The 27,342-nt window shown below is 40.4% G+C and overlaps 2 protein-coding genes and 1 long non-coding RNA gene across 6 annotated transcripts; all 3 read left to right on the top strand.

The window, feature by feature from the left end:
- Positions 1-362: 362 nt before the first annotated feature.
- On the top strand, positions 363-15,596 carry LOC308312260 (uncharacterized protein; the record flags this gene model as incomplete). Its single annotated transcript, XM_080794637.1, has 6 exons — positions 363-491; positions 3,235-3,285; positions 5,351-5,530; positions 8,963-9,076; positions 13,250-15,358; positions 15,506-15,596. Coding segments are annotated over 4 exons (417 nt in total), but the record flags the coding sequence as incomplete, so codon positions are not given.
- Positions 15,597-15,873: 277 nt separating this feature from the next.
- On the top strand, positions 15,874-23,515 carry LOC308312258 (uncharacterized protein). 4 transcript variants are annotated; one of them, XR_013963759.1, is made up of 12 exons: positions 15,874-16,014; positions 16,192-16,287; positions 16,408-16,511; positions 16,664-16,806; positions 16,991-17,087; positions 17,331-17,417; positions 18,292-19,105; positions 20,149-20,226; positions 21,854-21,954; positions 22,840-22,924; positions 23,087-23,301; positions 23,421-23,515. XR_013963759.1 is itself a non-coding variant. In XM_080794635.1 (6 exons), the coding sequence occupies exons 3-6, from the start codon at positions 16,665-16,667 to the stop codon at positions 18,356-18,358; spliced, it is 393 nt and encodes a 130-aa protein (XP_080650761.1). In that variant the 5' UTR covers positions 15,874-16,014; positions 16,192-16,511; position 16,664; the 3' UTR covers positions 18,359-19,130. The 4 variants fall into 4 exon arrangements, 2 of the variants coding, with proteins under 2 accessions (XP_080650761.1, XP_080650762.1); XR_013963758.1 differs by having other exon boundaries at positions 16,192-16,511; XM_080794635.1 differs by lacking the exons at positions 20,149-20,226; positions 21,854-21,954; positions 22,840-22,924; positions 23,087-23,301; positions 23,421-23,515 and having other exon boundaries at positions 16,192-16,511; positions 18,292-19,130.
- Positions 23,516-23,632: 117 nt separating this feature from the next.
- On the top strand, positions 23,633-26,894 carry LOC308312259. The gene is made up of 3 exons (XR_013963760.1): positions 23,633-23,937; positions 23,988-24,077; positions 26,742-26,894. It is a non-coding gene; the product is annotated as an uncharacterized lncRNA (long non-coding RNA).
- Positions 26,895-27,342: the final 448 nt, after the last annotated feature.

Below are 27,342 nucleotides of genomic sequence, written 5' to 3' on the forward strand. Positions count from 1 at the left end.
GGAATTTGCATGTTCTCCCCATGTCCCCTAGGGTAGGTAGGTAGGTACCCTCACAAAAAACATGCAGTAATCCTGGTTAGGGTTAGGCAAAAGGAACTGGTTCGGCCTGCTCACTCATTCATTGAATGCTTGGGGCTCTCCCCAGGTTGGCAGAGGGAGAGTAGTTCACAGGATTAAACTTTAGGAAATTGGCACCGGGTGAAAAATGGGTTACAAAATCATGGGATACAAAAATAAAAATTACCTGTGTGTGAAAAGCATTAAGCTTGTGATGCTTTCACTGTCTTCTCTAGCATTTGTCACGTCATTAACAGCTTCAAGAGTTGTGAAACCACTTGTTTCTATTTTCCCGGCTCTTGCAGCATCTAGGTGAGCTCAGGGAACGAGGGCTGCTCCAGCGGCGAGAATCCAGCCAGAGGAGGTGCTTCTCATGGGTAGAGACTTGGCCAGAGCTGGTCTGGGAGCAGGGCTCCAGACTAACTTTTTCACAGGTAGCACTGGTGCCACCTACCTTTTCATTTGGTAGCGCCACCAAAAATTAGGTAGCACCATTTTTTTCTTTGTATAGCGTGGTATTATTACATGATCTTATCATGCCCCCACATAGGGCGCCATTTATTTTTGTAGTGGTTTCCACCATTAAAGGTTTGAATCATAAAACCCCCTACAAAGGTCACTGTGTAAAAAACAGCAACCTACCTGGTTATACTTCAAAACACTGTAGATGGTTTGAACCCAACATAAAGTCACTCAGTCAATAAAGGCAATATTTATATTCCACACACAGAAAGTCAGTTTAAGGTTTTGTGTTGAAAATTAAATGCAGTCCAAACCTTTTGGATTAATAAAGTGACAATTTGTACAATATCCCATTACCATTATCCAAATTAATTCCTTATTATAATAGTTTTACATTTTGGAAAAAATCTTTTGCAATGTGAAATGCCACCGAATTCTTAATCCTTTTCCTTGTCTTCATGGGCCAAGTTGGCCAACTTGTGAAAGCTGCATACTTTTATTGTGAAGGCAAAAGTTTCTAAATGCTCTCAGAGCCTGCATATCTCCACATGCTGAAAATAGTTGATCTACAAGCTCACAACATGTCGCGGACGCGACGCATTGTGAGCTTGTAGATCAGCCATTTTCAGCACGCACTTTGTACGACGAAGAATAAATCAGGCATCAGCGCTCTTCACTCACTGGAGGGAGATTAATGTATTTTCTTGGCCGATCATCATGTATGGACACAGGCTACCCCCTTGATGCAAACATATCAAGCTTTGGAAGCTATTTTTTGTGGCACATATGTTTAATCAAACAACAAGTTTACCTCCTCACTTATTGTTTGGGTCGGGAGCTTACAGTCTATGGTCGGGAGTCGGCTGTCTGTGTAGATCATGACTGATCATCATGCAGTTAGATATGGGCGCTGCGCTCCAGTGAAATTGTACAGCTGAGAAAGATTAGTTAATTTGTGTCGGATAAACTGCGTTCAGACCTGAATATATATTCTCCTCGGTTTGTCCAGTTTGTACCGCGGCAGGTCGCGCTGCGCCTGTTTGCGCAATTATCGTCTTTGCATTGACTTTGCAGGCAGGCAAAGAGAGAGAGAGAGAGAGAAAGAGAAAGAGAGGGGTTTCGATTGAGCCAAAAGAAAGTAATACTTTATTATCGCACTACTAATAGCCGCCCGGCGCCCGCTCCTCAGTGTTGAGACGGAGTAAAAATAAATAAATAAACGGATCGTTTTTCTTTCTTTTTTTCGCACATTTCCAAGTATCACCGGTGCGACCTCATTCAATTTTAAGTATCACCATAAGAAATTAAGTCGCATATGCGACCTAATAGGTCGCACGCTGGAGCCCTGCATGCATATGGCTGTGTGTGTGCGCGATGCACAGGTTATTTTCTGACCCAGCATCAACGGTCAGATGTTTAGGGCCTTTGAGATTTGCCGTAAATGTATTTAATATCTAGCTATATTTTAGTATATGGTTGGTATGTCAATGGCTCTGAAATTTGTCAGGTTCCCCATACTAAATTCTTGGGTGTCATTATAGACGAACATTTAAATTGGAAACAACATATTGATGCTGTATGTATGAAGTCTATGAAGATGCTTTGGTATATTGAGAAAAATCTGCCCTTTTGTTCTTCCTTCATGTCATTTAACACTCTATTATAGCTTAATTTTCCCTCATATTAATTACTGTAATATTGTCTGGGCTGCTACATTATTCAACACATCTCACTAAATTACTGATCATTCAAAAAAGGTTTCTGAGAATGAATTCACATTCAAACCGGTATGAGCCGTCTGCCCCGCTCTTTATTAAATATCCACTATTACCCATTGACAAAGTAAACATTTTTCAGACATGTTTATTTATGTTTAAATAAAAAAAATGCATACTAGACATTCCGTCTTCTTTTCACAATTCTTTCCGTGTTACTTCTGACATTCACTCCTACCCCACAAGGCAAAGAGAAAGAGATCATTTTGAATTCCCCTTTTGTCGCACTTCCAAACATCAATCTTTCATCACATTTAGAGGCCCCTCATCTATGGAACTCCCTATAGATGCTTCACTTAAATCCTCATTATCCTTGCCAATATTAAAAAAACATCTAAAGAAATATCTTATTTCTTCCTCTCTGTAGATTACATGTTTTACTTTGCTCTGATAACTAGTGAAATATAAATGCTTCCGTCGTACAGTCTGGACTCTGGAGCAACGGAAGCTCTGATCACTAGTGAAATATAAATGCTTCCGTCGTACAGTCTGGACTCTGGAGCAACGGAAGCTCTGATCACTAGTGAAATATAAATGCTTCCGTCGTACAGTCTGGATCAACGGAAGCTCTGATCATGAGTAAAATATAAATGCTTCCGTCATACAGTCTGGATCAACGGAAGCTCTGATCATGAGTAAAATATAAATGCTTCCGTCATACAGTCTGGAGCAACGGAAGCTCTGATCACTAGTGAAATATAAATGCTTCCGTCGTACAGTCTGGAGCAACGGAAGCTCTGATCACGAGTAAAACATCTCCATATACAGTATAAAGGGACACAGACAGACAGTTAAAACGGGTGCTATGACAAGTTGACAACGGGTATTATATACAGCTCTAGTGATGATAATCCTGGCTTTAATAAACCTGGCTTTAATAAACCGGGCTTTAATAATCCTGGCTTCATGAACGTGGGTTAACTCCTCCTCTTCTTTTCAGAAACTACAGTCGACTACTGCTCCCTCTAGAGGCAAGACCCTCCCCACCCCGGTAATTATTATTATTATTATTATTATTATCATCATCTACCACCGGTTTCTATAAATTGTGGAAATACGTTATATTTTCCTGATCGTTGGTGCTTGTCGTCCTTTACTTCCACATACTGTATAATAACATGGATTAAAGTCGTCAGTCATGGATGACTGTTGGTAGGGCCTTCCACATTTTGCATAGGAGCGAAATTAATTTAGTCTATAGTCTATAAGCTCTCAACGCCGATCTATAAGCTCTCAACGCCGATCTATAAGCTCTAAACGCCGATCTATTGGCCATATTCAGACCGCAGCCATCTTGCCAGCGAGGTGATACCTAGGTGCTGCTTCCCACAGACAGCCAGTCATCCAAACAGAAAGGTCCTCTCTAATTATATTAAACGACGTCAAAATCGCCAACATTTCAGCTGTAGGGAAAGCTTGAATCATCCTCTTTTCAATCTGTAAAGTTTTTGTTTAATAAAATTCCACCGTAGACATTTTATAAGCTATACTTCCTGTCAAGAAATTCCTTGCATGGGTTTTTTTTCTAAGTGCTGGAGTTTGGACCTACAAAAACAGCACCCTGTGGTTATACTACATACCAACAGTCATTAAAACACATTTTGTACATAGGACGCGTAGAAACGTCATAAGGATTGCAACCGATTGGAGCCTATGACGTCTGTAGACGTCCTAGCGACGTCCAAACGACACGGGGCGAGATAAGAATATTCAGAATTATTCCTATTTTTCTTTTTTGGCATTTCGCTTTTCGCTTGCCGTATGCTAACGCTCTGTGCAACTATTAGCTTGTCATTGATCCCATGTTAGCGCGGCGGAAAGAATGACTCGTATCTCCTCATCCAGGGCGCTCTCCGTGGTGTTGAAAGGATCGACATGCTGGCGCTGCATTTCTGCTCCTCATCCGTCTCTCCCGCAAAATATGAACTCTTTTTGGAGCGTATATAAATATATTAAGATGATCGGGGATTGTGAGGTCACTTAGTCAGTCAACTTTTTAAGAAAGTATTTCTGCATATCTCCGCGTGCTGAAAATAGATCATCTATTTTCAACAGGGGAACACTTTGTACGACGAAGAATAAATCAGGCATCAGCGCTCTTCACTCACTGGGAGGGAGCGATCACCCTGTATGGAGTCATACCTCCTCCATGCTAAAATAACAAGCTTTGGAAGCTATTTTTTGTGGCACATTATGTTTAATCAAACAACGACTTTACCTGAGTCCTCACTCAGTGTTTCGGTCGGGAGTTGGCTGTCTGCGTAGATGACTGATCATCATGCAGTTAGTCAATATGCACGCTGCGCGCTCCAGTGAAATTGTCCAGCTGAGAAAGATTAGTTAATTTGTGTCGGATAAGCTGCGTTCAGACCTGAATATATATTCGCCACCGAGTGGCGCGCTTACGAGCTTGTAGGACTGCTATTTTTGAAAAATCGAAGAACGACTGACACAGAAACATAGCTTTTTCAGAAAACTGTCAGGATGTAGAAGACATTTTTAGAATCTGATCTCAGGTCAGAATGGGTTAATATAATTAGAGAGGACTTTTCTGTCTGTGGGAAGCAGCACCTAGGTATCACCTCGCTGGTACCCCTCCTCCCTCCAGAAGGGTTTAATGTGTACCCCTCCTCCCTCCAGAAGGGTTTAATGTGTACCCCTCCTCCCTCCAGAAGGGTTTAATGTGTACCCCTCCTCCCTCCAGAAGGGTTTAATGTGTACCCCTCCTCCCTCCAGAAGGGTTTAATGTGTACCCCTCCTCCCTCCAGAAGGGTTTAATGTGTACCCCTCCTCCCTCCAGAAGGGTTTAATGTGTACCCCTCCTCCCTCCAGAAGGGTTTAATGTGTACCCCTCCTCCCTCCAGAAGGGTTTAATGTGTACCCCTCCTCCCTCCAGAAGGGTTTAATGTGTACCCCTCCTCCCTCCAGAAGGGTTTAATGTGTACCCCTCCTCCCTCCAGAAGGGTTTAATGTGTACCCCTCCTCCCTCCAGAAGGGTTTAATGTGTACCCCTCCTCCCTCCAGAAGGGTTTAATGTGTACCCCTCCTCCCTCCAGAAGCGTAAGGCGGACTCCGGTCCGGTACCGCTCCCCTCCCAGGCGGTCAGCTCCGTTCCGTGTCTTCCCGGCTCGGCCGAGGCGTCTCAGACCTCCGTGTTCCCCGTCGTTAGAGAGGCCTTCGGCACCAAGAGAGAGAGGGAAGACCTGGGCCTGGACCTGCTGGCATCACTCACTACGGTAAGAATAAACTGGACCTGGAGTCACTACGGTAAGAATATACTGGACCTGGAGTCAGTACACATCATATAAACACATGGGGCCTGATTCACAACGGCGTTTACGATGATAACATGACGTGAAGCTAGCGGAAAGGCATTTACGTGGATTTCCCACATTAATTTGGAATTCATGGAAATGGCCGTGAACTTGACGCTCACGTAGGTTGGTCGGAAACTCCGTCAAATCCTACTGGACGTCTTTAGGTGGCGGAGACATTTGCGGAAGCATGCACTTGCGAATAGATTTATTCAGAAGGCTTTAGTCTTCATGCTGAATCAATAAATTGTTCCCAAATCTCAGATAAAATATGTAGGCATGTGTCCCCAACATATTGGTCGATCAGCACAAAGAAATGATAGCCTATATAATAAAAGCTGAGTGCACTTACATGTATGCCTACATGCATGCATTCTAGGCAAGTTAGCCTATAGTCCCATACAGAAACGGCCCCTGCAAGCCCGACACCTTTTTATTTATTTATTAGGATATTACTATAGCATGCGCGATTGCGCTTCTCACTTGACAGCTTTCTGCTCGCAGTGCAACGCGTTGTGACTGTGAGCTTGTAGATCGGCTCTTGCGCATGTTAAAAAACAAACTCACAATTATAATAAGAACATAGGCTTATCTGCATTCTGCACTACGAATCCAACATTGTTTAGTGTAGTAATGTCTGCAGTAGGCGGCAGGCCTATTGAAATTGTTTTGTTACGGAGCTCCTTGAGTCAGCTTGACTGTCGGTCGGTGTGTGTATGTGTGTATGTGTGTGTGTGTGTGTGTGTGTGTGTGTGTTTGTGTGTGTGGGGTGGGGTGGGGGGGGGGGGCAGACAGCAGCGTGCTGCCGATCCGATTCACATTGGAAAATGAATAGGGCTATATAGCCCTATATAAAAAATAGAAGCCTAATGAATGGCATCAGCGTGTTTGAAAGTCGGCCATGAGTCATATCATAGTTTTAAGCCAGCTCACCTCCACTCGCGCTTGTTCACAAATATGACGGAAAGACTTTATAATCATGTATATTGATATTGATCACATGCATGGATGCCACACAGAATAGTTTAACTCACTGGATAAACTCACTGGATTATAATTTCTTCAGACAAGAGGATCCCAGGCCTACGAGGTATAGGCCTATAATTATTCACTTATGAATGTATATAGGCTATACTGTTCTTTATCGGATATGTTTTACCTCTGACTGCAAAGGTGTGAGCACCCGCCTTGGTCCCGAACTTAATTCAATAAATTATAATTATATTGCTTCAGCGGAGCACGCATGCACGCGTGCGTGCTCCGCTGAAGCAATATAATTATAATTTCCTTTGGTGTCCTTTGATGGATTGATGTCAGTTTGTACATATATAGTAGCCTACAGTGGTAGGCTACAATGGTGCAAAAACGACATAACATAAAAGCCCTAACTGTCCTGCTCCTACATGTGTAGAATTATTACATTAATAGAGTGCGGGCTATATTCATAGCAGCAGTGACCGCGGCTGTGAAGCCGCATAGTCTGCGGCTGCAAAGCCTTTTTATTTTTTTGACAGACCAAACTGCTGTCTGCTGAGTCATGCTTGAATCCTTTTATGGTGCGATATGGGGCGTGGATCAATGCAAATGAGGTTGTCAGGTGTTTTCCGATCACTTTGCACGCGCTGCATTCAGTATGACATACACCTGCGATACGCCAGCGCACCTGTGGTACACACCGCTCTCTGAATAACACGTCATCTCAACGTAGCTTGATCGGACGGATAAATACGATATCTGTTTCCGCCACAGTGTAACGGTGGCGTATTTCTTTTTAATGAATCAGGCCCAGTGAACTTGACGCTGACGTTGGTTGGTCGGAAACTCGGAAACATTTTTATTTATTTATTCAGGATATTTCTAGCTTGCGCGATTACGCTGCTCACTTGACAACCTTCTACTCGCAGTGCAACGCGTTGTGAGCTTGTAGATCGGCTCTCGCGGACTCGCACTGCATGTTAAAAACAAACTCACAATTATAATAAGAACATAGGCTTACACTTATCTGCATTCTGCACTGTACGAATCCAACGTTGTTTAGTGTGTGTTTAGTGTTGTTCAGTGAGTCAGTTCTCTGACTGTCGGTGTGTGGCATCAGCGTGTGCAATTTGGCCAGTCAGTTTTAAGCCAGCTCACCTTAATTAATTATAATATGGGCAACGTTGTAGCTGTGTAGGCTGTAGGCGACTACATTGATCTCATCATGAGATCAATCAAGTTTGGTGCCAAGTGTCCCGCGAATCATTTTAATATGACGACATCATGAAATGAACCTGCACTTCACTGTTATATAACAGTGAACCGCGATGAGCTTGTAGAGCAGTTAACTTTGACAGCGCGGGTCTCTGCCCGGACTGTGGACAGATCTTCAAGCAAACAGCGCGTGTTATAGGCCTATATCATTATAAACTTGCCAACTTGGCACGCATTGCTTCACTCCTTGTTAAATGTCAGAATGTTAATAAGTTAACTGATGTTACAGTTACTTTCACATGAGAAAGAAGTTAATTTGTACTGTTCACCACACGACCAAATGCTATATTACAACTCGGCAATGATAAAAGCCCTTACTGATGAATGCACTGCAGGGTTATAAAAATATGAAAGAACAATTGCACACTCGCCTGCAGAAGTAAAATAGATATCAGAGCTGCATTGATTCATGCAGGGAATAGATTAATATCATCTCACTGTCATCTGTCTGAATGCCATGTGGAGAATGGATTTGTTCTGATCATGGACACGTAGGTAGGCATAATAATGTTGTATGAATCCTGTTCAAAGTTAATCTACAGATTGTAAGTTACTGTGTGTGCAGTTTGTGAATGAAGTGGTACAAATCAGTGTGGTGTTCAGTAGACAGGCTGGCTGCTTGTGTGCATGTATAGTATGTGAACAGTAATATGTACAGTATGTGATTGTGTACAGTATATGCAACAAGCCATGTTTAAACTATCACCGGTTATTGTATTGTATATTTAGTAAGTATTGTACAGTGACAACTAAAGTCTCTGTAATGTTTATGTTGTACTATTGTCTATTACTATAAAACAAAAATAAAGGGATTTAAGATCAATCTATATGGCTCTGCCTCCTACTGACTGCCTAGTCCTAATCTGGTGTACTTGTGCCCCCTCTTGGCCAGGCCCTGTAACTACAGTATTTTACATGCATAGTAAAACTACAACAAAACAATTTATATAATGTTTTTTGCAATTTTAGTTTTCTTTTTGCTGCAATGTTGTGAGAGGAAACTAAAAGATGTTACCCTTGTATAAATAAAATGAAATGTAACAATAATACAAATAAAAAAAATAATTGACAATGTCATTAACACAAACAATGTTATGATTCCAGAAGTCTGTACCACAGAGCAGAGTCTCCAACACCCAGCTACATGTCTATGAAGAGTGACACGTCTAAAGGACTTTCTCCTGACTTCAGTAATGAACCTGGACCTCCACACACACAGTATGTGAATCCTACTGTACAATATACACACTATAACCACTAACCAGGGCTGCACACAACTTCTTTGGTCTAGTAGCCTACTCAGAGGAGCACCTGGAGGAGTTACTGGTGCTCTTAAAATGCGGCGACCCGTCTCGCCGGATGGATAAAAGAGGGATGCATGAATAACTTATAGCAAAGCGATATTTATTGGATAAGTGGGGACTGGGGAGTCAATGGAGAGTATTGCAACTGAACTCTAGATTCATCCCATTATTTAAAAAAATCTAGAGTTGCAAATTGCAGCTATAGGTCCATGTGTATTCCAGCCCTATATCATGCATATTCTAATACAAACTTCTTAATACTTCCTAAGGATAATATGAGCATCAAAGCAATATTTAGATACTGCAGATCGGCTATTTGTTTAACATATGACACGTCGTACGGCGAAGCATACGTCAGGCTTCCCTGACTGAGGCAATGTACACAGTCAACACAGAGTCAGACAGTCAGACACACATTGGTCCTCGGTGCAAAATAAACAGTGTACACTACCCGACTTTACGATAATAAGGGACAGTATGTCGGGGCACGCTGTTGTCATGTTGATAAGCTTCATATTGTGCAGCAGCAGTGCCAGTCCGTGAGAAACGGCATCGCACACTTGCTCCAGCATCTGGAAAACAAGCAGTGAGCAGCATGGAATCCTCCCTCGTTTGACTAAGGACACGCTGTGATCAGCCACAATGGCCAGTGCACAAGACGTGCTGTGATTAGCCAGGCAAATCTGGGTACTTATCCTGAATTCTTTCAAATAAATAGTTTCTTAAATCATGGTATAGTGGACAATAGAAAACAAAATGAAACTCATCCTCTACAACTCCCAGGTCACAAAGAGCACACAGTCGCTGCTCCTCAGGAACGCCAGTATATATATATATATACACACACACACACACACGTTTGGTGGTGCTTAAAGTCTGCTACAGCTCAGGAAGATGTCTATTCTGTGTCCAGATTGAATCCTGTTTTTTATTCAACTAATTTCTTGTTCAGTTGCAACTTAAGTGAAAGTTAGAGTTGAGAACTGAAATGTATAATTGTTACAGCTTGTGAACCAAACATCTTATGGTTAACAAATATTATGTTATATTATTATTATACAAATGTAGAATCTATGATCCTATGTCCTAGGATAGGTGGTGGTGTAGCAAAGATTAGGCTTTATTGTTGCTACACTGCCTGTCTTTGGTTTAGGGTTAGGGTTAGATAGGGTTATTGTTGCTATACTGCCCTCTGTCATTGTTGCACATAGGACTAAGAGACTCAAAAACGAAATTACGTTTCTCCTAGTGTCTTTTTAACTAGGAGAAACGTTCCCAACTGCTGCTACAGTTGGGAAGAATGACAAAATAAAATCAATCAATCAATCATTGCACTGAATTATTGTTACATATTCCTGTAAATGTTTTCGAAATGCATTGGTAAAAATGTGTGGGAATCCTGCGACACTCGTAGTGCCCTTAAATTATTTGATCTGTGTTTATTACTGCAGTCGAGTGCTGATGTTTTATTGTGTATCTTAGTTTTATCCAGTGTTTTTGCAGAGTCTGGTGTTCATAAGAAAATAATAACATGCTTCTTTCTCTGTTGGTGTCAACAAACACAAGAAACAAGCAGCCTAAATTACAATGGGTTATAATATCTATGAACTAACCTTCAGCAATGAAATAATTTAACTATAATTCATGGGTTAATTATTATCCATTTTAAGTTATTTCACGGTACATTATGTGGTCTGTTATATTGTAGGTCTATAGTTATTTTAACCCAACAACTCTAGCAGGGGAAATGGTTATAGAGCTGTTACTGGTTTTGTCCACTTGAGGGCGTCAGAGACCCTATTTTCCTTTGAGGTACAAAGGCCGTTGAATAAGAAAAGAACTCATTGATTGATTGAAATCTTTATTAACAGTTTGCAGAATTACAGTACATTTCAAGCACAAACTCAATAATAGAATTACAGTACATTTCAAGCACAAACTCAATACAAAGACTGTTAACTGTGAGTGGACGACCCAATTAAGCCTTACACTTGTTTACAACAGGGTCCACATTGTTCAATTCATCAAAATCAGAACTTTGCAAGGGTGATAATGATGCTTTTTGAAAACAATAGCAATCTTTTGCAGTAACTTTGGGACGAATAGCATTTCTTTCCCCTCAAAACTATTTATTATTTAAATAGGACTCTAGGCCACACGCACACAGTCAGTCACACACACACGCGCACACACAGTCAGTCACACGCACACACACACACACACACACACACACACACACACACACACACACACACACACACACACACACACACACACACACACACACACACACAGTCTCTCTCACACACACACACACACACACACACACACACACACACACATAGTCACAACACCGTGAACACACCCGGCCCCGCCCCAACTTGAATATTCATGTCACGCCATTCATCCATCCTGTCAGCCAATCACATCGCGTCATTCTCCGCACGTGACCTGCCCGCATCACTTTGAATGATTACTAAAACCTGCAAGTAGTCTCAGAAGTCAGAATCACGGTACCGGTCATGTTGAATGCAGGTTGTTAACAAACAGCCAAAACCCGGACCCCCTGGCTGTAGCCATTTAAACCCTGTGCTAACCTTACCTGCTTTTTTGAGAGGTGGATTTATTGCGTGGTGGTTTGACACAGGAACTGTTTTAAGTTGTTTTGAACTCAACGGAACTATTTAAATCCTGAGAAAGGTAGGCTATCTTTTGAACTGTGGAACATTTAGGGAGAAACGGCTTGATATACATCAAAATGCAATATTGTTGTGGTGTTGACAGTTGAGTTATGTGAATTTAATTATTTCGTTTTGTGTGGTTCATGTGTCGGAAAAAGTCACCGTTTAGTTGTGTTGACTGACACGCTGACGCCACACAGGCTCACAGCTGAGTCAAATGACTAATTTGCGTCACTGGTGAATCTAGAGTTGCAATGCAAGCCCTCCATTGATCCAAATTGAATTTCCAATCTGCTTCTGCCTTCTCTTAAAGAACAATACTAAACTCGCTAACTTTGCAGCTGTAGGACAAGCTTGAATTATACTCTTTCAATCCGGGCTCAAGATTAACGGCGTCCCGACGTCCCGGGGACTGTAAAATATCTATTTGGGACGTAAATGTATCTCATCCGGGACGGTTTCGGGACGAGAGGAGTTTTTACACTGAAAATGCGCATTTCGTGTGCAGCGATGAGCAGCATGAGAATTTGCCGTGCCGTCAACCAATGCTCTGTCGGACCAAAGTATGCCTCCCGTTGACAACAACAACAACGCACACACTACATTCACCCAACGGAATCATAGGAATTATATTGCTTTTGCCCCGTGGATGAGACATTTAGATTGAAAAACTATCGGTCGGAAGCGTGGATAAGACCATGGTTGTGTGCCACAGAAAGGTTCCATATGGACATGGGGCTACTACACTACACCAACGTTTAACGTTAGCTTCCATGCTAGGCTTGCTAGCTGGCGTCGACATTAAATATGTTGGTATATATCCTCTGAAGCAACAGATGTTTTCTAATGCTCAGATTGTTCTGGAATTGCTGCCCCAACACTGTGGAATGCACACCCCAAAACGCTCTCATTCCACAGTTTTTATTGATTGTATTTATTATTATTATTTATTGATCCTTCGTCTTAGTATTCACCCTAATAAAGTTGTTTTTATTTGTTTTCTCATGCCAACCATGTAATAGACATTTGAGTATTCATATACCTGCATTGCTGCACGTTATCTGTTGGTCTTGATCAAGTAGCCTACACCAAAATAACAAAATCCATTTGAAAATAAAAATCACTGTTCTCAGGTCGAATATTGATATGCGATTAAAATGTGATTAATTTAGATTAATGAATTACAAAGCCTCTGACATCATCAACCTGCGACAGTTCCTATGGAGTAAAATCATTGTGAAAGAAATAAAATATTGAATGTTTTTTTATTTTTCAATTTTAGTTATAGATGGCAACTATAATGTTTTAAGGAATATTTGTCTTATTAGCCAGAGATCCTTGTTTTCCTGATCCTTGTTTCTATTACTGTGAGTGATATGGTCGGCTTCTGATTTCTTTCTTTCTAGATGTGGATGGAGATGACCATAGATGCTGCTGGAACGCTGAACCTGAGGATGCCCTGGTCTCCTGTGTACCCATGTCTGAGCTGCTAAGATGTCCATGTGAAGGTCACCAGGGTTCTGACACTGTCCTCCAGACCGACCACCCCATCTTGGCTGCTAAGATGTCCATGTGGACATTATGAGTGTTTGTATAGAGAGAAGCATGGCTGAAGAGCTTTGCATATCAGTCGTTTCTTGCTGCTGCCAAAGTCAAATTGTGATGTCTGTAGTGTTTAGTACATGGCCGTTATGAGATGTAGATATAAGTACACCTGACTGGTGGAAATAGCCTTGTGATACATACTGGGTGTGCTCTTTAGTTGTTCACAAAACAAACAAAAGTAAACAAAATGCCACAAACTCACTAAAATCTGCACAAAATCACACAAATCAAGGGATGTCCGACAGTCCGTGTTGGATATTGTCCAACTCCTAATTGCCGATATCAACAGATACCGATATATATATATTATATGCAGGCTTTTTCCAGTGGTGGAAACATACTCAAACCTTTTACTTAAATAAAAGTAGGCCATACATACTGCAATATAGAAATACTCCGTTACAAGTGAATTCAACATATACTCGAGTAAAGGTACAAAGGTTTTGTTATAAAATATACTTAAAATACTAAAAGTAATTATTAATAATTACTCATTATGTAAAATGTCTCATCTAAAATGATCTAATCTCAAGTTTTAAAATGTATAAAAATCATTTGAAAATGGCAGATCTACAAGCTCACATGTGTCTTATTGTATTGTGAGCATGTAGATGTTTTTAATGTAACAAATTAAATAAAGTAAAATTAAGGGTTAGGGTTATTAGTTTTTAATGCCTTTATCGGCCGTTAATATCGGACATCCCTAACAAAAACATATATCAAATGTGTCAATACATTTCAAAGTGCCACTAAAACTTCACCAATAAATAAAAGAACATCCACAAGTTACATAAATGAAATGCCACAAAGGTTTGACTAACATATAATATCAAATAATTAAGAAATTACAAAAAATAAGTTTCATAAACATCTTCTGCCGTATGTCCATAGAACTTCAGCTCTGTTGCAGCAAGCCAGTACAATGTGTCATTGTCTAGGTCACCTAAGCCACGATCACCATTCGGTGGCCGGTATTTGGGGCAAATGGTCATTACGTGTTCCACAGTCTGTAGTGGATCCTCGCATTCACAGTGGGCACTGTCCGAGATGTCCCACTTCTGCTTTGAAGGTTGTCCACTCCTTGCAGTGGAGGTGCTGGCAAAGAACATATTTGGGGTCCTCAATGTATTCCACTGGTCCCTCTGTCTTGCCTTCACCCAGGATGCCTTGGAGGTGTCAGCTGGTGTTGTGTGGAGCAGTTCCTGGGCCTGTGTGGCAAAGGGGCATTGACTTGAGGCACGTGTGCTGTGGCAAAGGTCGCCGTTACTTGGTGTGTGTGTGTTTGTGTTTGTTGTGGCAAAGGGCACTGTGACTTGAGGCACGTGTGCTGTGGTGTCTCTGACGACCTTGTGGACGAGAACAGGCAGGCAGTTTGTTTGGGGTGGCCCATCCGGTGTTGAGGGCAGCATCCAGCTTCTTGACATGAGAGCTACGGCTCCAGACTGGGACACAGTACTCGGGTCGTCTGTATAGCCATACTTCATTGATGTTGTTGCAGGGAGGTCGTGGATGTAGCTGTTAGTGTCGAACAGCAGTTACTTTTGTGGAACCGAAAAGCTTCACAAACATGCCAAAATATTCTAGTTTTTAACCTTTTTAATCTAGTTTATTTTCAAATAAATTTGTTTTTACTGTTTTGTGAAGCAACTTTGGGTACCTTGAAAAGTGCTATATAAATTGTATGTATTATAAAAAAACAGACAGACACAGCAATTGTCGCCACACAGACATCACAAATTCCTATTGGCGGCAGCAACAAGTGAGTGATGTGCAAAGCCATTCATAGACTATAACCACCATGTCTTCCTTCCAGATGCTGCGAGGCTCAACCGGAGCCCCTACAGGTGGATATCTGCAGTTCTCGCTGTCCATGGATGAATCTGCATGGGGGGCTCTGAAGGCGGCGCAAAGTAAGAAACCACTTAGACTTTTCTATTACTGTGAGTGGTATGGTCGGCTTCTGTTTTAAATGTTTGTGTATGATGTGAAAGGACACAATGTACATATATCTGGCTCTTGGTCACTTAAAAATTCATCTTTCGGTCTTTCTTTCTTAGGGTGGATGGGTCGTGGTAGACGTCGTGGAAGGACAGATCCGTTTCAAAGCTTCCCTCCCGGGGGTTTCCTCTGAGGACTTCTGATGAGCTGTGAGTAGGAATATTTCTTGTTAGGATGGATATCTGTTAGGATGGATATGATGTACTGTTATGGTAAGAAGTATAGCATGGCAGTATGATTCCTCCTAGTGGCACTGGTTGAATGTCTGTCAGCTCTCCAAGCTAATCAAAGTCTTAATGACACTTTTGTTAACCACTTCAACCCCAGCATCCCTATTCCGTTCAGCAAAAATAGCAGATCTACAAGCTCACACTGCAACGTGTTGTGAGCTTGTAGAGCTAATGGTTTCTTTCTTTCTCTCTCAGGATGGAGATCATAGACACAGCTGGAGCCTCTAGAGATGGAGATCTGCAGGTCTGTCCATGGATGGATGGGAGGACTGAGGACGGAGATCTGGGTAGACGCTGGAGGACTTCGGACCTGGGCCTTCTCAGTGAGGAACTCAACGGTACGAACCGCTTTAGGGTTAGGGCTTTTTTAGGCTTCGTAAAAAGCCAATAATCGTCCGTTGCCGATAATTGGTCGATCCCTATTTTTAAACGTTACTGTAAGTGCATGTGTATGTTGTGACAGGACACGCACACACACAGCTAATTTGGGGTGCGTGTCTTTCATTCTTTGTTAGAATGGAGATCTCAGCCGATGCCCGTATCCGAAGCTTTCCCCGGGTGTTTCTGCTGAGGACTTCTGGGTCGCTGGGAGGCTCGGACGGAGCTAGAAGGTTCGGTAGACGTCGCTGGAACGCGGCTGCTGGACAGGGAGTGCACACACATACACACACATACACACACACACACACACACAAAGGCTAATTTGGTGTGTTTTTTTTTTTCTTTGTTAGAATGGAGATATCGATAGACGATCTGATGTTCCCTGGACAGAGATCCGTTCCAAAGCCCCCCCCCCCCCCCCCCCGGGGGCTTCCTCAGAGGACTCTGATGAGCTGTGAGTAGGAATAGTTCTTGCTTGTTTCTGAGGATGGATAACTGCTTTTGTACTGTTATGGTACGAAGAATGGCATCATTTACAGTAATCCAAATGTTTTAAATATTTTACGTGTGTGAGCTTGTAGAGCTAATGGTTTCTTTCTCTCTCAGGATGGAGATCATAGACACAGCTGGAGCCTCTAGAGATGGAGATCTGCAGGTCTGTCCATGGATGGATGGGAGGACGGAGGACGGAGATCTGGGTAGACGCTGGAAGACTTCGGACCTGGGCCTTCTCAGTGAGGAACTCAACGGTACGAACCGCTTTAGGGTTAGGGCTTTTTTAGGCTTCGTAAAAAGCCAATAATCGTCCGTTGCCGATAATTGGTCGATCCCTATTCTTAAACGTTACTGTAAGTGCATGTGTATGTTGTGACAGGACACGCGCACACACAGCAAAGCTAATTTGGGGTGTGTGTGTCTTTCGTTCTTTGTTAGAATGGAGATCTCAGCCGATGCCCGAGATCCGAAGCTTTCCCCGGGTGTTTCTGCTGAGGACTTCTGGGTCGCTGGGAGGCTCGGACGGAGCTAGAAGGTTCGGTAGACGCCACTGGAACCTGTTTAGGCCTGTCAGAAGTTAAGGTTTTATAATGGCCGATTTAATTGTCGCTCAAATAAATTACAAGTAACAATTTAATTGCGTCATACTAACATTCTAAATAAAACTTTGGCTTTTGTAGGCTTTGTAAACAAAAAGATGCACATGGCATAATTCAATAACTTTATACACTAAAAAAAGAAGTAAATTACAAAGTGACACATTTACCACTTATTTTAGGAACAAGATCATCATGCCGGTGAAGAGCACGTTTCTAGCCGATGGAGCAACTATTTCTGATCACCTTTGGCGTTACATCACAGCAAGGTAACTATACAACACACGCACACACACTATGATCATGACATGACATCAGCTTGTGACTGCAACTTGTTCCTGTTCGCAGATGACTCGTCACTGCTAGTCTCGGACAGGAACAAACTGCAGGTTGAAAAGGCCCTCAGCTCTGAACTCGGTAGAATCTGCACCTGGCTCGCTGATAACAAACTATCTTTACACCTGGGAAAAACTGAATCCATTCTCTTTGGATCTAATTGTAATCTCAGCAAGGCAGATGGCTTCTTGGTTAGAGTTGGTGACAATGTTATCACACGTAAAGATTAAATTACCTACCTAGGTTCCATCCTGGAGGCTAATCTTTCCGGTGATAAAATGGCCACCAACGTAATCAAAAAAGTCAACCAAAGAACAACCCATGTACCTGTCTAGATATTTCCTTAATGTTAACGAAGTCCACACCCACAACACCAGAGGGAGTGCAACGAACCATGTACAACCCAGATTCGGCACAAACAAGGGACTAAATTATTTTCACTCCTATGCCACCAAAATGTGGAACGCCCTACCAACAGTCATTAAGACATGTGAATCCCTTGACTCCCTTTTCCCCCTCACTGTATAAGTTTATTTTCCCTTTTTACCTCCTTTATGATGAATTCCTGTTCTGTTCTTTGACTATATAGAAGTGTCTTATTTGTACGTCTCTAAATGTTTTGATGAACTGAACATGGTGGACCCTCTTGTAAACAAGTGTAATGCTTAACAGTCCACTTACAGTTAACAGTCTTTGTATTGAGTTTGTGCTTGACATGTACTGTAATTCTGCAAACTGTTAATAAATATTTCAATCAATATTGTTTTATGAACAAAGTAGTAATGAGCATTTCTTTCTTTTCTTTAGGACGTTGCTGGTCTCCAGTGTGGCTCCATCTGGAGATCACCAGGGTTCTGAGTCACTCAGATCCTGACTGGTAGTGGTGATATGTAGATGTGATCAATCAGGGCTCTTTGAAAATAATAAACCAATATAAATAACTAGATAATAATATAAATAAATGGATAAAACGAACGATAAAAAAATAGATTATAGTAAAATAAAAGTAAATTAAAATAAAAGTAAATTAAAATAGTAAATAAAATTAGTAATACATAAAATAAAATTAGTAATAGCATATAATGCATAAAATAAATAATTAGTAATATAGACAATAATACATAAAATAAATTAAATTATCAATATAGTAATGCTTAAAATTAGTAATAACAGTAATACATAAAATAAATAAATGCATAAAAAATAAAATTAGTAATAACAGTAATACATAAAACAAATACAATTTGTAATGCATGAAGTAAAATTAGTAATAACATAGTAATACATCAAATAAATACAATTAGTAATATAGTTATACATAAAATTAGTAATAAAATAGTAATATATAAAATACAATAGTAATGCATAAAATAAATACAATTACTTTGTATTGTAATTATAGAATGACTTAAAAAAACAAACACAAAATATCAATCACATCTACATATCACAACCAGGCTATATTGCCAGAAGGCAGGTGGACTGTAGACTCACTACAGCTGTCACAATGTGGTGTACTTTGTTTTGACCCAACTGGCCTCCAAGGAGAGGCGAGCATGGAGCCGGACATCTGATGATACACCAGAGAAGACGCCATAGTCACAAAAAAAAAGGAATAAAAGTAATGTTTCATGTTGATTGTAATTTATTCATGATGCCATATATCTGTAAATATTTATTATTTTCTTGTTAATAAAATATTGCATTTATACCCGGGTGTCCCTTATGGGTCCATTGAAAACCTCCTCTGTACTCCTTTGAAAACTTTAGAAATTAGTAACTATATATAACTATATACGGTACCTCATAGTTGACTTAAGTCACTGACTGTCCATGCGAAGTTGGAGATTCTCACAGGAGTGAGCCATGCTGTTATCTTGTTATTTGAGGGGTGCTAGCCCCTACAACGTCTGGATTTCAGACATGAAGTTAAGCCGAGTTTTATTCATGCCCCACCAAAACATCAGCAAGCCTCCAAAAATCATCATTCCCCAAATACATGTGCAGCCAAGACTATAGACCACCGAAGTCTGACAAAATGTATACATCCTAACTGGCTCCCCCATTCTGAATCCCAATAGAATTTTCTTATATCTTGTCAAATAACTGTTTTCCAAAAATAAACAAATGATCCCAACGGTTTCACTCATATGGGTATGAAGCTCCCATATGAGTTATGAACTCCCACAGGCAAGCTATCTGCAGAAATATGTTAAATATGTTAAAATTATTTCACTAATTGGTCTTATGTAAATATCATGTATGGGCTCTTTAGACAACACAACACTCCCTCACTGTGTGTTGCTGTTTATCGCTGCAGCCCTTGCTCCTTCTGTTTCAGTCCTTTGATAGTTCCAAATCACCCGTTGTTACAGCGGAGAGCGGAGATTGTATGTAAATGTAAACACCCATGTAATATTTCATAATACAATACATTTCGATTTCAGCTCTGACATTACTTTTATATTCAGACATGCTCTAGAATGTGAAGAGTCTGCCTGTGCTATTAACTCATTTTGGCTTTAAAAACCCTTTAGAAGGCATTTTGTAAAATCTGGTCTCAGTCCTAAATGGTTTTACCGCCATTTGCTGCTATCCTTCTGCATACAAGTAATTTCCTTCCAAAATGCAAAAGATAAAATTGTCCTTTCCCTTTCTCCACAGATCAAAGAGCGCGGCTCTACCAGAGTTCACGCTCTGAACAACATCAACAAAGTATTTCAAGTCCTGCATCAAAACAACGTGAGTGCACTGATCACATCTCTGGCCTGTTTGTTTCATCGTCTGTCTCATTTCATTCAGTCAACAGATGCTGTAATCTAATTTATATGTTATTAACATAATATGCTGGATTCAGCACGCACGCACGCACACACACATTTACTTTGTAGATTTTGATTATTATTGCAAAACATACATTTACCACTTCAGCACTATACACATTTTGGCCATTTGCAAATAGCCGAGCCAAGTTCACAATGCATCGCAATGCGACGCTTTCTCCACCAGCGATATTGGGCTGCTGGCGTTTAAGAGGGAAATTATTTTGGGTTAGGGTTATTTAGGGTTTTAAAATCACACCCGTGTGAAGTGAGGGGCGCACTTATCATACGTCATCATACATCATCTCATTCTGGCCCATCACAATTTGCGTCCTCAGTTTTGTCATCAAGGTTTTTGTTGAGTGCACAGGGGTTAGCGTTACACACACAGGCTAAACACTCAAAAATAGTCATAGGAAACAGTAGCAAAACAATGTGTGTGTTTTCACAAACCCTCAAAGCTGGACATAGAAGGGGCTAGCGCCCCTCAAACCTAAATATTGATGGGATAATTGGTGTGTGTGCCAGCCTTCCAGGAATTGATGACCTTTTCCCTAAGCTCCTTGCACAGAGAGCCTTTTCAGCCCTTGAAAAACAAAGGTCCATTTGACTCGTGGCAAACGGAAGATCTATTTACATTTCTCTCCTCTGTTTAAGAGTTTAATTAAATTCAACGTTTCTATCGGATAAATGGAAAAGATGATGAGATCTGTGTCGTTTTCAGAATACCATGGATTGTGATTTAGTTCAAGGAGCAAGCTGGGCGGCTCCTTTCACTGATTGTTGGATGAAGGTTAAAACAAAGTTGTTCCAAGCCTAAAGCACTTGGAGTACATCAACGTTTTAGGTTTATGGCAAGCAAGGCCTCCCCAGGCTCCGTTCAGCTTGCTGGGATAATACTACTTCCGATAGACTGGAAATGTGGCTTTTCAAAATAAGTGAGTGTTAATACAACTTGAATCTGACCTCGCAAGTGGAAAAGTAATGTTTACATTGACAGATGATTGCCTGGACTATGGGTGGATGACTATGAGTCATCACACACTCACTTCACAGCTGTCTAAAGAGTGTACTTTTTTTCTTTAAGATGGCACTGGCTCCTGAGTAGAGCCATCTGGTGGTGGTACGTTTTATTCAACCAAATCAACTAACTAATAATCTCATGACATTTAGTCGACTCGTCTAAAAATTGCAAAAAGTTAAGTTTTGTGAGCTTGTAGATCTGCTGTTTTCACTAGTTTGGGTACCAGGCAAACAATTACTTTCTCTTTTGCCACTTGAGCTAAAACGCTTTCGGAATGCATATTTATAAAAGTCATTCATCCTGACAGGTTACATGATTTATCCCCCCTCCCCAATGCAACACAGTGATGGTATTTTACACACACACACAGACAAGTGCTTGACTTAAACATGGACAACGAGTCTTGCTCAAATGTAGAAATGAGATGGCATAGGTGTCTGAATCTAGAACTCGATATATATGTTTTTGATTTAGTTTGCAGCACTGCCCATCCCTACTCTCTTAACTCTCAACCTCCCCCCAGGCCCCCATGATGGGCGTGGGTAATGTGCTGCAAGCAGGGAACAGCTGATGGCCCAGGGCAACCTCACAGAGGAGGAGGAGAGGCATGGACCGACAGGCCCGGTACACGCGCACACACACACACACACACACACACACACGGACTGTTACCATGATTTTAGGCCTGAAAATGGAAATAAATCGCACTCGTAGGAACACTGAGCGGTGCAACTATGTAAGACATGACAAAGCCCCATACTACCCACACTATACCAGCACTATGGACCAAATGTTTTAATGTTTGGTTTCTCATAACGCCGCTCGTTCTTCACGAGTCATGGCGAGACTTAATTGTTACATTTACAAAGTGAACGTGCACATAAACGTTCATATTTCAAATTCAATTTCAAGTTCTCACCCCAGGGCCACGAATGTTAGGATTGAGCACGTGTGCGGGTTAGCACCCGTGCATTCAATATTCTACAATAAAAAGCATTTAATTCATGTGAACCAAAACAGTGGGAATTCAAGTTGACTTGATCGTCATGTGAACCATGGCTATAGTAATCAAACTGCTCGCTCGACATTTAATGTAGATGGCACAAGTCATGACATTTTCTATAGATAGCAGCATGTCAACCTATGGATATGTGTAAAAAAATGATATGTCCAGTTCTTAAACGCACACCCTACCCACCCACCCCTTTCTCCCCTCACTGTATATGTTTCTTTTCCTTTTTTTACCTCCTTTATGATGAATTCCCGTTCTATTCTTTGGCTTTATATAAGTGTCTATTTGTACGTCTCTAAATGTTTTGATGAATTGAACAAGGTGGACCATGGACCCTCTTGTAAACAAGTATAATGTTTTTTTGGGTCGTCCACTCACAGTTAAGTCTTTGTATCGAGTTGTGCTTGAATTGTACTGTAATTCTGCAAACTGTTAATAAATATTTCAATCAATCAAACAGACAGACAGACACTCACACTTCTCTCGTCTCTTTACAGGCGTACAGCAGGCATGTCCGAGTATCAGCCATCAAGTTGCGGTGATGTACACTGTGGTAATCTTTCTCAGTATCCAGTCTTACAGGTCAGTAATGGTTAAACAGGACACACTCCCAGTGTTGTACCATCAGTAATGCGTCAGTAATGAGTAATGAGTTATGATGAACTATGTATTATTTTGTATTGCTTGAGATGACATGATCAGACATTGCTTATACTGTAAGTGAGCTTCCATTTCATATCATAGGACTGTCTCCCACCTGGGTATGACTACCATGTTGTTACCTTGAGGAGCAATCTTCAGAAACGGACAACGCTGCATTTTGTGCTACATTACGGCTCCCATTGAAGACTGAACAAGAAGCTACACAGTGGATTCTGGAGACAAAGGACACCCCTGCGCTAGTCACATGGAGGGTCTACGCTGGCAGAAAAGCACTGGGCATACGGAATCTCTATAGCGTAATGAATATAATAGGTGTATACATTTACATATATGCTCTTTTCTCCATCTGTGGTGAAATTATGTTGATGAAATTATTAAATTTAAATGTTAAATAATCAAATACATCTATTTTCAGAAGGATTACAGATGTCAGCACAATGTTAGTTCTCAATGGAAGCTAGAAGACACAAAAAACACAAACTGTCCAGCTAAATTGAGCGTGATCATCAACACACGGTAAATTTGTTCACAGTATGTTCAAAGTGTTGTCATTTGAATTAAACTATTACATGTATTGTTGCTCACGTATCTTTCTGCTGCTTTTCGGTTACCCCATAGCTTAATTAACGGTTGCTGATTTTATTTATTTTCTTTTAACCCAAAATTTATGTAATCTATCTAGTGTTCTCTTGGACATAGAAATCTCTCTTGCACCTCCCTGAGTGTTTAGAATGATGTATATAACCATAACTAAATAACACCATCAGAAACATACATTTATTATTTTTAAAGTTAACCGTGAAGCCCATAAGTATATTCAGATTTGTTTTAATGGCTATCCGGTTAGCCATTGACATCCCTAAGTGTGTATCGTCTATTTTCAGCATAGAGGGAAGAAAGAGCAGACCACGTACCAAACAATGCATTGCACTGTGAGCTTGTAGATCTGTTGTCTTGGCTGAATGTTTATCAGAGCTTGTAGCTCGGCTATTTGGCCGAATGGTCACACTGAGGAGATGTTCTACACACAGCCAGCCAGAGGACAGTAGAAGGCCTCGTCTGTGATCAACAGGTACAGCATGTATTGATTGAAATGTTTATTTCACAGTATGTAGGTACATTTCAAACAAAAGTATACAGGTCAATACAAAATCTACTGCTACGACGATAAAACCAGAAAAAACACTTGTTTACATCAGTGTTGATTTCGTTGACTAAGACGAAAAATGTTCGTCGACTACCTTTTTTCACTGACTAAATGGAAACTAAATGAAAACTAAGCTATGATTACTAAAATTGATGACTAAATATACTAACAATTTTGTCAAGAGATAAAAACTAAACTTTAAAATGCTATAGGAAGAGATCCTTTACACTTGATTGCATGCTGAAAATAGCTGAGATCTACAAACTCGTGAGTCGCAGCACAACACGTGAGCTTGTAGATCAGCTATTTTCAGCAAGTGTAAAATCAGTCATTACGACGGCATCACGGCTCACCAAAGTACATTTTAGTCTACTAAATAAACTGGATTTAGTCGACTAAAACTAGACAAACATTCCAGGTGACTAAAATGTGCCTGAAACTAAATTAAAACTATTGAGAGAGTAAGAGACTTTGACTAAAACTAAAATCAAAATTTGCTGCCAAAAACAACACTGGTTAACATCAGTGGTCCATTGCAGCTGTCCGTAGGTGCTCTTTTTGAGAGCGGGTTTGAAGGAGTCTAGGGATTCACACCTAACTTTATATGGCATAGGAGTGAAATGCATCACAGTTTTACAAGTAAAAAAAATGGGTGAAGTTTGTTTTTGTGCATAGTTCCAACATTGTCTGTCTGTCCACCTATCATTAATTAATTCATTTAAATGAAACAATTATGAATAATTCATATATTTTTAATGCTTATGAATAAGATCCTTGACTATTTCTAGGCTATGTATTTTATGCATTACAATGTGTTGTTGCATAATGTAAATCACTGGATAAAGCCTGATAAATGGATTAATGCCTGATAAATGCCATTGTAATATAAACTACTAGTTGTAGTTGTATAGAATTTAATATTATACTAGTTTAATTCACAAACATTAATTTAAAGTTTGTAAATGCTGTCATTAAAATGATTTAATACTATAAAAAAATACTAAAATAGCTAACATTCATGGTCATAAGCTCATAAAACATAATGCATAGTGATTCCATGATTCATAATAAATTGAATCACGTGAGGTTAAAAATGTAAAAACATGATGTGATGATAACATTCTGAGGCAGAACAAAAGTTCCGTCTGTCAGTAACACACAGCTGATTGATTGATTGATTGATTGAACACAGCTGGTGCAAACATTTCGTCTCACTCAGGAATCTGTAGGCTACATTACTATAATATATTACTACATAGCCTACATAGTTACTGTACTTTACTATACACTGTATTGTTAGTGTTTAGTTGTTATTCATAACAATAATAGTTATTATATATCGCGGTGCTAACTGCTAAAGACGTGTGGCGGAAGGACAGACGCTCAGAGCGTATTTCCACAACGAGAGGCCAAACAGGTAATAATAATAACAATGGCGGTCAACGTAACGAGGTATTTATTTTAGAGTTCTCTGTGTTGTGTTTACTCTGAGGGACGAGTTCAGCTGCGCATTATACATGTTTATCAATTTACATTTTTCTACCGTAGGCCTATGCATATCAGTAATATTGGGCGCATTCTGAAATGAGCAACAATACAAACTAATAGCGAGTTAATGCTTTAGCTCCGAGAGGAGGGTCCGACTCGGGATATCCCTGACCAGGTAGAAATGGAGTCGAGCCATACTTAAAACATCAGGTTTTCACCCCAAGGTCTCTACAGAATGACATGGCATATTAATATTTATGGTGACAATCTCCCAGAACAGAGCCATGCCACCAAACATGAATGTTGAATATTGTAATTAAATTACTGTATGCAAAGTTAAATTGTATTAAATGTTTTACGAAGTCCAGACTGAATTTTAAGTAATAAGACTGTTTTTAAATTGGCTTGTTCTTGTAGTGTGGTAGCCTGAAACTCAGCCTGACTTTTAATTTCGTTTCACTCCATTATTCCTAAATCGCCTGAACATAATTTTTTAATGTGGCTAGCGATTCAGGGGCTGGAGCCAGGCTAGTAGTGTGGTACTTTCCTCCAGGAAATTACTCTGTACTCCTTTAAAACTTTAGAAATCCAGTTTCTATATTTGTATTGTCATTAAATGTTCTCATGCAAATGAACCTCAATGTAAACAAGTCTTTAATAATGCTTTTCTGCTTTATCAGAGCTTGTGTTGAACTGTGCTCTTTCTACAAACCTTTAGGCCAACACTTCACTCTAGTGGTTACTCAGAGTAATGACAGCTTACGCGTTTCACCAGGCAGAACAAATAATGTAATAAAATATAATTTAACAATCTAATATATTTATTAATAGAAAAACTAGTTATTAGATAATACAATAAATATATAAATAAATAAATACATATATAAAGACCAACATATTTGTGCCAGCATTGTGATTAGATTGATTTTATTTTCTAAACAGTCTACAAAGTAAGTTAAGCTAAAGTTGTCAAATAATTGTCTGAGCTTGTAGATCTGCTATTTTTGAAAAGTCAAGAAAATGTGGCACAGATCTTTGAATATATATTCTTTTAACTCATATCTTTTCTTCTGGGGGGTCCCTGGAACAACATCTTTTCAGATTGGGGTCGGCCGCCATCATTCTTTGTCCCGGCCTGCTGCCGCTCGCCGTCTACCACTTCAGAGTGACCGCGGTCAACCTGCCCACCTCTCTGACCCCGTGGTCTGCACTGACCCCATCGGTGACCTCTGACCCGTGGTCTGACTGCAGAGACCCCATCGGTAAGTCAGTCGACGCTCGTTAAATCGATAAATGACTAAATTGTTGAAGATGGAGTGTAAGTGATGTGTTGCGTGACTTATGTGATGTGTGACGGAGATAAAGTTGAAGCAGACAGTAGCCTAGTAGCTTTTTGTTGAACTGATTTTCAACTGATTTACTGACTGCAGAGCTGCCGTATGCTCATGTGCCCTCAGTGCTTACAATCAATCTTACGTCAAAGTTGTGATTTATGAAAACGTTATGTTTTTGATTGGAGCCTTTCACCCCCGCCCCCCCCCATGTTTTGTCTGCCAATATTGCTGATATAGTGAGGTGGCGATGCTTTGAAACGCTTTGGATTTGTTGCTGTGATTTTCTTTAACCCATTTAGGACTGGGCAGCTAAAATTAATCAAATATAATACGAAAACTATCTGTGGTTTTCACATAAGCCTGAGTAG

The sequence above is a fragment of the Protomyctophum bolini genome (assembly GCF_963924005.1).
Source record: "Protomyctophum bolini genome assembly, contig: SCAFFOLD_713, whole genome shotgun sequence".
NCBI lineage: Eukaryota > Metazoa > Chordata > Actinopteri > Myctophiformes > Myctophidae > Protomyctophum > Protomyctophum bolini.

Coding starts and splice junctions, on each gene's coding strand:
- LOC308312258 (XM_080794635.1), top strand. CDS start 16,665: ATGGAGATCATAGACACAGCTGGAGCCTCTAGAGATGGAGATCTGCAG. Junction 17,088..17,330: donor GGCTCGGACGGAGCTAGAAG/GTTCGGTAGACG, acceptor CACTTATTTTAG/GAACAAGATCATCATGCCGG. Junction 17,418..18,291: donor TGGCGTTACATCACAGCAAG/GTAACTATACAA, acceptor TCTTTTCTTTAG/GACGTTGCTGGTCTCCAGTG.